Source organism: Labrus mixtus, chromosome 9 (assembly GCF_963584025.1).
Source record: "Labrus mixtus chromosome 9, fLabMix1.1, whole genome shotgun sequence".
Taxonomy (NCBI): domain Eukaryota; kingdom Metazoa; phylum Chordata; class Actinopteri; order Labriformes; family Labridae; genus Labrus; species Labrus mixtus.
The window spans coordinates 11869451-11881350 of record NC_083620.1 but is presented as its reverse complement, the minus strand read 5'-3'; the positions used below and the strand labels follow the sequence as shown (position 1 = coordinate 11881350).

The window sequence follows — 11900 nt, the reverse complement described above, 5'->3', positions numbered from 1 at the left end:
AGTAATTACATTTTCAATATTTAACCAATGGTTTCTGTTTTTGTCTACGTTGCTGTTAGTGCTTTGACAAAACCCATTAAATATTCATCATGCAATATTGAACTGCAACAGTTTTTAGGTAAACCATTCGGTTTGCAAAATAATGCATATACCTTTCATCATGCTGCTTAACAAACTTAATTCAAATTGTAAAGTTTCGTCCAAAGCACATTTTGCTTACAAATCCTTTTTTTATTTTTTAAAGAGGTTTTACTGTGGTAATGTAGGCTATCAAATGCATGAAATACAATGCAGACATTGTGATGCTGATGAGGATGATTAACTTTTTCTTCTCATTATTATTAGTTGTGGTACTAGTTATAGTAGTAGCAGTCGTTTTTTTCCTACTATATTTATTAAGTAGTAGTTGCAGCAGGAGGGTTGTGGACAGGGGCCAGGCCGCTGGACACTAACCCTTTCCACGCCTTCCTCATCCCATCAAAGCGGTCTCCTCGCTCCTTCAGTCCAGACACACACGGCCAGCTGACACGGTAAGACGTCACTTAGGCTTTTTTTTAATAAATTGCTGTCGAAAAATTGGTACTCTAGCCGCCTATATTTTATTTTAAACTTGTGTCTTTGGATCCCTGGAGTGTGCGCGTCTCTCCCTAAAGCGCGCGTCTCCTTATTAGAGCTGCGCGCGACTTTTATTTCTCTGGAAGCTATTTGTTCAGACTATGGTTATTTTTTTTAAATAGGAAAACGGGTTCACAAGATAAATGCGTGCATTGTCACTTGCCACTTGCGTCGTTATATTTACTAACGGCCTTGATGTCTCCATATGTTTGAGGGTTTAAATAAGACGCTATAAAGTGAAACACTTGCCGCGGGGCTCTCTCTCTCTCCCTCTGTAGCTCTCTCTGACACACACCCTCTAGTCTGAACATTGATCCGTATTTCTTAGGAAACTGGACTTTTTATCCACTCTTTTCCTAGCTTAATGCGGAGGCTAAATGCAGATGAAGTCTTGTTTGTTTTCTACCAGATGCTTTGACGCATGTCCATTGTGAAAATATTAAATCCATGTCCAAACATTTGTTAGATTTTTTGTTACATCTTGCAATAGCTAGTCTGTCATGAAGTGACAACTGCATACTGGAGTTATTCAAAAGTTACTGAGTCTATTTATGCAGTGTGTAAGAAAGGGATATGCCAACTGCAACACAAGGGGAAAAAAAATAATCCTATTTAATTGCCCTGGTAGCCATGATACTTGAGCCCAATTGAAAGCTCCTGTGAGAATATTTTAGCTGTTTTTCTTAATGACTAAAATTAATAAGAATATATCTTTATGATCTGCATAAGCAAACTAAGAACATTAAATACAAGATTGATAAATATATAAATTGTAATGCCTGGTATGCCTCTGCTGTGGAAGGTGTCAGATTAACAGCATACTGCAGAAACAACCTTTGTTTACATTTTCCATTGCAAAGATTTACATCGAGTGATACATTTGATTGTTAAAAGAAAGCTAGATGAGATTTTATTTGGGTCTAAAAAGACAACTTGCACAAAGATATAACAGGTTCAACTTGGTCCACAGGGGGTACCAAAATCCTACCGGGAGCTTTAAAGGAGCTATATGTAAGATATCTACTGAATTAAATCATTAAATGACTTTACTATATCATCAGACATTAAGGAAGCATGCTATGTTGAAGTGCTGGTTACTCTTGACAACAATGCAGCAGCAAGTATGTCTAAGCTCTGTGTTTGTTTTAAATCAGAGAAGGTAGGCGGTTTTGAGACCCTCTATACAGCCTTTTTGGACACCACTCGTTTTGCCAAATATGAGACCGGTTATCCCAGCAAACCAACAAGTGTTGCAACGATGAAAGCAGGCAAGCAAACTAGTCCATAAATAACTGATTCTACCCAAATAAAAAAAACATTGGCATTTTTCTGATAAGCTCCACGACCAAAAACGTGGTAAAACTAGGATGAATATTGGAGATGCTTTTGAAAAATGGAGAGAGGTTAGAACACAGTAAGTTTTCAAGACCGTTGCAGAGCTGGTTAAAAACTGAGGCTTCTGTGTCCGCATGCGTACAGTTGACTCTGGGTGTGAGGGGGCGGGAGGAGACAGTTCTCTCCAATGTTTTGCAGTACTTGTCAGAGTTACATATTGCTCCTTTAATGAACCCTAAACAAGGGACAAATAAATGAAAAGTAGGAGAGATTTCTGTTTAATGTCGCTAAATTAATTTGAAAGATGTCTGCAATCACAGAATTAAAGAATATAAAGAGAAAAAAAAGTGAAATACAGTAGAATAAAAGTGATGAAGTTTGGGCCATGCTTGATTTGCCGCAGAAATTAAGAGTGTAAGTAAAGAAATTAATTATTTAAACCTAATCATCTACAACTGAATGTATAAATATTTTGGATATATTGTTTGTGTTTGTGTTCTTCTCTTCTCAGGATTTTCCATGGCGACAGCCTCTCTGTGTATACACTTCACCCTTCTTCTTCTACTCTTGCCTCATATCCCAACGGCAACACTCGTCCCTCAGGATGACCTTGTAATCAATACAAAGCATGGGAAAGTTCAAGGGAAGTCGCTGTCAGTGCTTGGTGGTGAGGTTAGAGCATTTCTTGGAATTCCTTATGGAAAACCACCTCTGGGTGAACTGAGATTCAGACCTCCTCAGCCTGTGGAAAGATGGGACGGGCTAAAGGATTCTACCAATTTACCAAAATCCTGTTACCAGGTTCCTGATACAGCATATAAAGGTAAGATTCACGTTAGTGAGAAAGGCTCCTGCACATAGTCTCGTTTTATGCTGACATATTTATTTGATTGTGCAACGTTTCGTCCAAACTGACCTTCATCAGGTTTAATACAGTATATCTGATGAAGGTCGGTTTACCCTCATCTCCTGTCACACTCCCAAGTGTGCAGATTCAGGTTTACACAGTTTGGGCTGATAAAGTACTTGCAGCTGATGATTTTAGTCCAAATGAGGTACAAACATATCACTGGAATATCAGTCCAAATAAAAAAAAAGATTCATCAGGACTTGAAACGTACAATATGTTAAATCTCCCGCCAGTGGGATCATGGGAGTGATTCTCTCTTCTCATTATCCAATGTTTCCTTGGCAACAATAAACATTTTGTGTCTGTCATGGCGGTTAATCACGGCGGTTAATCACGGCGGTTAATCAAGGCGGCCGCCATGTCACATTATAACTATAAAATTATGGATTTCTCTGGTTTGATTACTGTTGGAAATATTTGAGGTAATGTAAGTACTCTACAAAAACATATCTATAACATGGTTTAGTCAATTGTTTATTAATTAAGATATTTAAATGTTAACATGTTCATAAAATTATACATATACCTTAAAGGAGCCCCTTAAATAGTTATTTTTGTGTATATTTTTCCATTTTTAAATGTACAGTAATTATATACTTTTTAATTGATCTTAACTCATCACTCACGTGTATTTTTAAGTTTCTTCTTTCAGAGTCTGATGAAGCTTAATTCTATAGAAAAAAATATAATTTTGATAGTTTTGATAGTGTGATGCAATGTCTATTATATAGTATATAGTAGTGTAGGGGTGAGTTTGAGCAGTATAGTCGTGTGAAGGCCACATTAGATTTTGTAAGATGCTTCTTGTGTAGATCTCTCGGTTTGAATTACACCATTTTATCCAAATGGAGATAATAAATCATCAAAACTGATGCAACATGGCACCAAGATATCTGTCTGTTACAGCCTGTCCTAACAGCACGCAACGCAAACAAGCGCCAGCGACAAAATCAGCTTGGTTCTATTGTTTCCTGTTGGTGTGTCCTAACAGCCGGCAAGCGATGCAGCGTGAAGCGTCGCACCGTTTTTAAGCGCGCCTGCACTCACTCTCTCTCTCGCTCTCGTGCGCACGCATGTGTTGCCTCTATGTAGGAAACACTGTAATATCAAAATCCATGATTGAGCTCTGACTTGTGTCAACACCAGAGAAAAACTTTATTTAGGCTCACCGTAAGTCGTTTAATGACGATCCTCTGAGAGTTGTGATTTGAGTCATCTGACATCACTATGACATCATCAGGAGTTACTTTGTAAGACCTAAGCAATGTAGCCTGAGGGCCACAGAACACATTACAAAACCAATTTTACTGGTGCAAAAATACTAAATATACCCAGGAAACTTGGTTTTATGTGAAAACTCAATGAATTGTCCCTTTAAGATGACATTTTGCAGACTTATTTCTGACCAAGATGCAGTTTAATCTGATTTAATGTTGCCTTGTCACACTTGGATGACCAGAGTGTAACAAGACACCAGAGTATCCCATATAAGTACGTGTTTGAATAAGAGATGTCTTTTAAGGTCAATGTGTTAACTTCAGGTAGGGGTTTCAGTGGGGATAAGCAGTTATATAACAACATGTCACACATACACAACCACTCAGAGTTTGTGAATGATTGGATGATTCATACTGTGTTGTAGATGCAGATAAATCCACTTATTTATTGTGATAAGTGTTGTAGGAATCAATGTTTGGAGCCCCTTGTATCTGTTGAGAAAACAAATATTTCTGCTTGTACACACATAACTACACATACACAAATACAATTTGATACAGGCTAAGTCCCCCAACCCAAGAAGTGGAATGGGGTGGGGTCATGCATACATAGCTATTCATAGACAGAGCCACCTGTCAGGGGTTGTGGAGCCAGCTGAAAACCTGTGCCAAGCAAGTGTATCGAGGAAAACATATTCTAAATATAGACATGACTATAAAAGTACATTTGGATTGAAGTAGAGGTTAGGCCGCTGTTTGTGCTTTGGAATGGTGAATGGACTTGAGCTTGTAAAGCACTAGTCTTCTGACTAATCAAAGGATGACCATCAGAAGTAACTAATCCCACTCCAGCATCAGGAGGAATTGTCATCCTGCCAAGAACAGCAGACATGTTGCTGCAGGAGTTGGGGATCAAACCCCCCACCTTGCGGTTGAGAGACCAACAACTTTACTGACTGAGCCACAGCGGTCATGTGTTCTTTTGTCATAAAAAAGTTAAAATTAAAGAATTGAAACAACAATGATAAGGGTTCATTTTAATTGCTAGACTGTAGTCCCAATCATTCTCTGTTGACCTGTATTATTCTTTTCAGCATTCAGAGGTTCAGAGATGTGGAACCCAAACACTGAGCTGAGTGAGGACTGTCTGTACTTAAACGTGTGGGCTCCACGGTTAAACAAAACCCAGAATAATAACTCAGGGCTGGCTCCCGTCCTCGTCTGGATCTATGGAGGCGGGTTCAATGGAGGAACATCCTCTCTGGACATATATGATGGCCGCTTTCTTAGCAAATCTGAAGGTGTGGTCGTGGTATCAATGAATTACAGGTAAGGATTAAAATAGCCCTTTGTTATAGAATATTTTGGCATAAAGCTTAAAACTGGATTTGGAAACTGAAAAATATGGGAACCTTATTTGAGCAGGTTTTCTCCTGTCTAACCTTTATGACATTGGATGCTTGCCTATATTGAATGTTTTATAAAAATAAATGTCCTAAATAATGGTATCTTGGTGCTCAAAGTAGAAAAAAGGAATCTGTCAACAGGAAGTCCTTATCATTACATGCACTACCTGTTTCTTTGCAGACAGCTTACTACCATATCATCGGAAGTAACTGAAGGTCTTATTTATAATTTCCTCATTCCTTGTCTATGACAGACTTGGAGCTTGGGGTTTCCTGTCTCTCCCTGACAACAAGAACATCCGAGGAAATGCGGGCTTGCTGGACCAGCGATTGGCCCTCCGGTGGGTAGTCGATAACATCGCTGCATTTGGAGGTGATCCGTCAAAGGTAAGGTGATTGGGCCTCCTAACCTCAAGTCACATGACACGATTTGTTTACGTTGTCAAATCCAACAATACACACAGATGTTAGATTGTACTGTTGGTTTCAGGTGACTCTGTTTGGAGAGAGCGCTGGGTCAGCGTCAGTGGGCTTTCAGCTGCTCTCACCAGGCAGCCAAGGTCTATTTCAGCGAGGTGTGATGCAGAGTGGCTCTCCTAATGCCCCCTGGGCCACAATCAGCCAGGATGAGGCCTGGCAACGGTAGGGTGTATTAATTCAGTCAGTAATAACATTATTTAGGTACTGGTTTACCTCTGAATCCCTCATCCATTTGTAGGATATGCAATGAAATCCAATAATGCAGAGTTATAGAGAAGACGACTAAAAACAGAAGCAACCTGCCAGCTGTAGCTAACACTAGCCTGAAGTACATTTACATCAGGATGCTAACTTACATTATTAATGCAGCTTGGTCTGACAGTCCTTATCTTCTCTATCCATCTTATTGTCCTCATAATCTTCTATCCATGACAACACAATGTCTCCACCATGTTGGCAGCCTCACAGCTGGAATTTTCAGTTTGTGATTGCTTCGCTTGAAATCACGGCTTCTTATAGATTTATTATCATTAACAAAAGTAGCGTAGCTCATTATCAGCTGATTAACATGGCATTGTTTTATTTCACTGAATATAATTGATCATTATAATTCCAAGTGCAACAATAATTAAATTGCCCAACAAGCAGCAAAGGTCAACAATCATAAACACATTCGTCACCAGAAGGTCATTACGCAGATAAGATTGACCAGATTGATGTCTCCATTTGTATTTAATACAGTTTTTATTCCATAAAAGATTTCATCACATATTTCTTGGGGGAGTAAGAGTTTAGCAGAAGCTTTCAGTGATTGCCTTGCTTCTCCTCTATGTGTCATGATACAGGTCTTTGAAGCTAGCTGCCTTGCTTGGGTGTCCCACATCTAATGGAGCTCAACTGGAAGCGTGTCTGCAGAAGGTTGATGCTTGGAAATTGACATCAAAGACATATGATGTTTTCACTAAGCCATCACTTATAGCTTTACCCTTTGTCCCTGTTGTGGATGGGGACTTTCTACCGGATACAGTTGAAGTACGTATGTTTCTGTATGTGGGAGAAGACTCAGACCGGTCATTATTTGTTAAATGTCTTTGTTGCACATAATATTACAAATACTTGGTGTATTTTTTAAATTTTACATTGTGGTAAATGTCAATAGCAAAAGCATTTACTTAGATTTCGCATCACTTTCATTTCCATTTGCCACAAGCTTTTGACACTGAGATACAGACGACAGTTGAATTTAAATCAAAAGTCATCTTGCTACAATTCTACAATGGAGTTAGCAGACACTTTTGTCCTAAGCTACATACACAACAGAGGGTGAGTTGTACACATGCATGGATCTAGAGAGAAGAAAATAATGATGGTTAGTGGTAATGAACAGCTTTAAGTCTAATCTCCTATTCATTTATTTTTATTTTATAAGTGGGGCTGATGCGTACTTTGACTAAACAACTGTATCCTGGTTTTCCTCTCCAGGCGTTGCTGAGTTCTGGGAACCTCCGTAAGCAGGAGTTGTTGTTTGGCCTAAACAAGGATGAGGGGACCTACTTCCTTATGTATGGCGTGCCTGGTTTTAGCCTCACAGGCGAGAGTCTTATTACCAGAAAGGATTTCCTGAATGCAGTTGGCCTTGCGATGTCAGATTCAAGTGCTGTTGCAAGAGAAGCTGCAATTTCCGAGTACACAGATTGGAGTGATGAGAATAACAAAATTAAAAATCGGGACTTGCTGGGTAGTCTGGTTGGAGACCAAATGTTCTGTTCTCACCTGGAGTTCGCTGAAAGGTAAAGAACAATTCTCAGTTTCAACAATGTGGTATTCATGAAAGTCTTAATGTCTTAAAAACATGCATCATGTCCAGCTGTCAACCTGTTGTTAGATCGAGTTAAGGTTAGGTTGAGACAGCATTTCCAGCATGATGACAGCCATTAATGGGACTCCAAAGCCCCCCTGCAGTAACAGATGAGTGACTTCTCTCTATGGTCTTTTCTTCTATCTTGTGATTGTTTCTATAATAACAATAATAATAAAAATACATTTTACTTATAAGTGCTTTTAAAAAACTCAAAGACACTGTACATTTGTTAAAAAAAAGGCAGAAGGATCAGAACAGTATAAACTAACAGACATAGCAACATTACACACAAATCATTAAGACAACAACAAATGAGCTACAGATAAACAGAACAAACATCACAATCATACATTGGAGGCTAGTTTGAAAAGGTAAGTCCTGATCAGTGATTTGAATGTAGAAGGGTCGGTGCAGTGTTGAATGTGTGTGGGGAGTGAGTTCCAGAGGGAGGGGGCAGCTATGGAGAAAGCTCTTTCCCTCCAGGTAGGTCCCCCCTGTTTTAGTTGGAAATACGTAACATTATGATTACATTAGTTAGATACTCTCCAAGTTTCATGTCATGGGACTTTAAGATGGCAATACTCGATCATAAGGTTATTAAATACATTTTCATTATGTTTATCAAAAATACTTAAATATTGTATTTTTTTCCCCAGGTACTCAAAGCGTGGCGGGAAGAGTTTCCTTTATTCATTCGACCACCGTTCGTCTGTCAATCCCTGGCCAGAATGGATGGGTGTTATGCACGGCTATGAGATAGAATTTGTCTTTGGAATGCCTTTGAATGTGTCCCTGGGATACACAAAGAACGAGGTGAACATGACCAAGAAGTTCATGAAACACTGGGCCAACTTTGCAAGGACAGGGTGAGCATAATCAGATCGACAATCAGTCCCTCGAGCAGAGAGAGGACCCCTCGTGAAACTGATGAGATGCCTTGATTGGGTTTTCTTTTTGTCAGGAATCCCGGCATTGATGGAGCTGTGTGGCCCATGTTCAGCCATGAACAGCAACAATATGTCACTCTGAACTACAACCACCCGGAACAAAAGAGGATGATGAGGGCTAAAGAGTGTCACCTTTGGAACAAACTGATGCCAAGTATACAGAAAGTCTCAGGTTAGAAACAAATACATCTATCTATCTATCTATCTATCTATCTATCACGTATGTAGTACATTCACAATAGTAAGCCTATCTTAAGTAGGAGGCATTGCGTCACACTCTGTCAGAGAGGTGTTTTGCTGTGTTTAGCCTGTGGAGGAAATGTGTATCCCGGCTTGCTCCCCCTCAGCTCTGTCATTCCTGTAGGTCTGAGTGGGAGGAGTGGACGCTAAGTCATCACTTCACTGAGCACTGATCACACACAGGATGATGAATAACACTCATAACCCTCCCCACATAAGCTTTTATTCACACTCAGGTACATCGGGACACTTCACATTTGCACATTTACTCAAGGTAATAACGAGTAAATGATGGAGCCCTGTCTCATTTTTGTTTGTTTTTTATCACTCTTTTACTCAATTAATTGAATTGAATTTATTTTACTGGTAAAGGGATCGTGTTCAATACTAAATCAAATTGTTGCCATTTGATACGTTGTACCAGAGTTAGCTTAAAGCTAATTTACATCTGCAGTCCCTTGGCAGGTCATGAATGACATCTTCATTGTCATTTATAATGGCAGTGCTGGGCACACTTCAACTGATCCGTGAAACATTAATTATATGCACTAATTTTTTTTTTAGGGGGGGTGGGGGTGGGGGGGATTTTTTGTGCCTTTATTGTAGAGATAGGACAGTGGATAGAGTATGACACAAACGAGAGAGAGAGTGGGGAACGACACTTAGGAGCCACTGGTCAGACTCAAACCCCGGTCACCAACTCCTAGAAACCCAGCCTCTGTACATGGGGCATGTGTACCAACCACCACACCACCAGGACCCAGTCATTTAAATTATTATAATTTGAAAAAGATAATCATTACTTAAATTTGGCTTCCATTTACATCCAAACCCTGCGATTATACGATCATTACGATACACTTTATTGTCCCCTTGGGGAAATTTTTCTTGGACTCAAATTGCTGCCAAACATTCCGCTGCTTCCACTCAATCAATAAATAAAAAGAATAGAAAAACCACATCCACGCATAACGGAAACATAGACAACCTGCGCAAGAGCATAGCGCCTCCTTTATTTTAGAGAGCTCAGTGAATAACAAGCCAAAATGCCTGTTAACCAAACTAACTGGATCAACTACTATGAAGCTTTTCATATGTTCAACATTGTTAAACATATTCACAGTTAACAAAGAAACATTTTTGATCAACTGAGCCTTCCTCTGATTGTAGTTGAAAGGATAATGTAACTACATAACTCATCCTGTTATTACTATCTAAATGGGGTAGCAAAGCTCTGTTTGTTTGTGTTAGTCTCTGTTTTTCTGTGTATAAATGTTCTTTGGTGGGACTTGTCTGTTGGACAGTAACGGTGCTGTGAAAAATAATTTCCCCTCGGGGACAATAAAGTCTAAAGTCTAAAGTCTATATTAATATATGTTGTTTGACACATTTACATAATATAACAAACTCTTGTTAAAAACAACTATATAACAGTCTCACTGTCTCCTCTTTTTCATCAGATGATCTGTCAACCTGTGTCACAGCAAACGGGATTATGCTCTGCTGTAACAACATTTTCCTCATTATTCTATTGGCTATGACTTTAATCTGTCTTTAGACTGAAGATACCTGCATGGACTCATACGCTGCCATAGACATTATAACAGTTTACATCACAAAGCAGTAGACAGAAAGAATGTTCAATAACCCTTTATTTTTGTTGTTTAAAGTCCATTTTATTGTTTTCAGTTTGAGGTGTAGTTGAAGAAACGCTTAACATGGTATTCACTTTGTACTTACGGACCCCTTTGCTAATGGACCATTGGCAGAAAAAAAAACTCATGTTTGATGCAACTATTCCTCCAATAACCAGTAACCAGAGGCTTTGCTTTGATTGCAGTAATATTTGAGCTCTTCAGGAACATGATTTAATCATCAATGTTTATGGTGTTTGTGAAACAAGAAGTGCTTTAAGTTCTTCATCTGCATGCGTTGCTACTGCAAGTGCAATATTATCCATCATTTATTTTTTTCAATTTGAAAGTATTACAATAACGTATACAGGAAATGCTGTTGGATTAAACTGTTTGAGTGCACTTGTCTGGTATGAATCAGAAGTTGGTTCTTCAACACAATGCAATCGACTCAGAAAAAAAAGAGATATAACAACCAACAAGTGACTGACATCATGCAGAAAATGAGGCTGATGCAGAAATGATGTCTGTGTTTTATGTTTTTTGTAAATTGATTCATCTCAAAGACAATCAGGGATGTTTTGGATTTGTATCTGTGTATTATCTGCAGTATTGAAAAATAAAGACCATGGAAAGATCAATAAACAAGGATATCTATTCAGTAGGAGATTCTACATATCAATGAAGTTAATTTGTTATATGTACACACATGTGCCTCCACAACCACATGTTGGAAACCCCAACCTTTGTTTTGTTTTCAACAGGTTTGCATTTGCTTTATCATATCAGGGAAGGAATGAAGTTATTTTTGTATTTCCTGCACTCGTTATAATATTGATAGTATTTTCTATTAGAGTCCTCCCGCAGGAAAAACACAGATATCTTTATTTTCATTTTGAATGCGAGAGCCCATGACATGTGGTGTTATGACCTGATGTATTTGACAACTTCTGTACATCCTTACAGTTTCTCTCTGTTTATTTGACTCAATTCTTGAATAAAAGAATCAAAACAATATTTACAACTTTTCACCATCATTTATTACTTGTGATATTGGTTAATGGTTACGGAGAGACGTATACAATTGCAACAATTCTTATTGTTTATGTCATTGGGATAAAAATAAATTAAATCTGATATGTAGTCATCTGCGTCTGCTAAACTGACATTCATTATTGCAAAAAGCCACAGGATGTCCATCGACCCCTTCACTTTAACTTCACACTGTTACTGTAGCAAACTATATTTTGTTTCT

At 38.6% G+C, this 11900-nt stretch overlaps 1 protein-coding gene across 1 annotated transcript; it reads left to right on the top strand.

Moving 5' to 3' along the window:
- Positions 1-438: 438 nt before the first annotated feature.
- Positions 439-10667, top strand: LOC132980251 (acetylcholinesterase-like). The gene is made up of 10 exons (XM_061046263.1): positions 439-530; positions 2462-2773; positions 5172-5406; positions 5738-5870; positions 5974-6125; positions 6809-6995; positions 7446-7753; positions 8481-8690; positions 8786-8943; positions 10472-10667. The coding sequence occupies exons 2-10, from the start codon at positions 2470-2472 to the stop codon at positions 10567-10569; spliced, it is 1785 nt and encodes a 594-aa protein (XP_060902246.1). The 5' UTR covers positions 439-530; positions 2462-2469; the 3' UTR covers positions 10570-10667.
- The last annotated feature ends 1233 nt before the right edge of the window (positions 10668-11900 follow it).

Excerpts from the sequence above, each read along its gene's own strand:
- LOC132980251 (XM_061046263.1), top strand. The coding sequence starts at position 2,470 with ATGGCGACAGCCTCTCTGTGTATACACTTCACCCTTCTTCTTCTACTC. Across the intron at positions 6,126-6,808 it reads CAGGATGAGGCCTGGCAACG|GTCTTTGAAGCTAGCTGCCT; the intron begins GTAGGGTGTATT and ends GTCATGATACAG. Across the intron at positions 8,691-8,785 it reads GCCAACTTTGCAAGGACAGG|GAATCCCGGCATTGATGGAG; the intron begins GTGAGCATAATC and ends TCTTTTTGTCAG.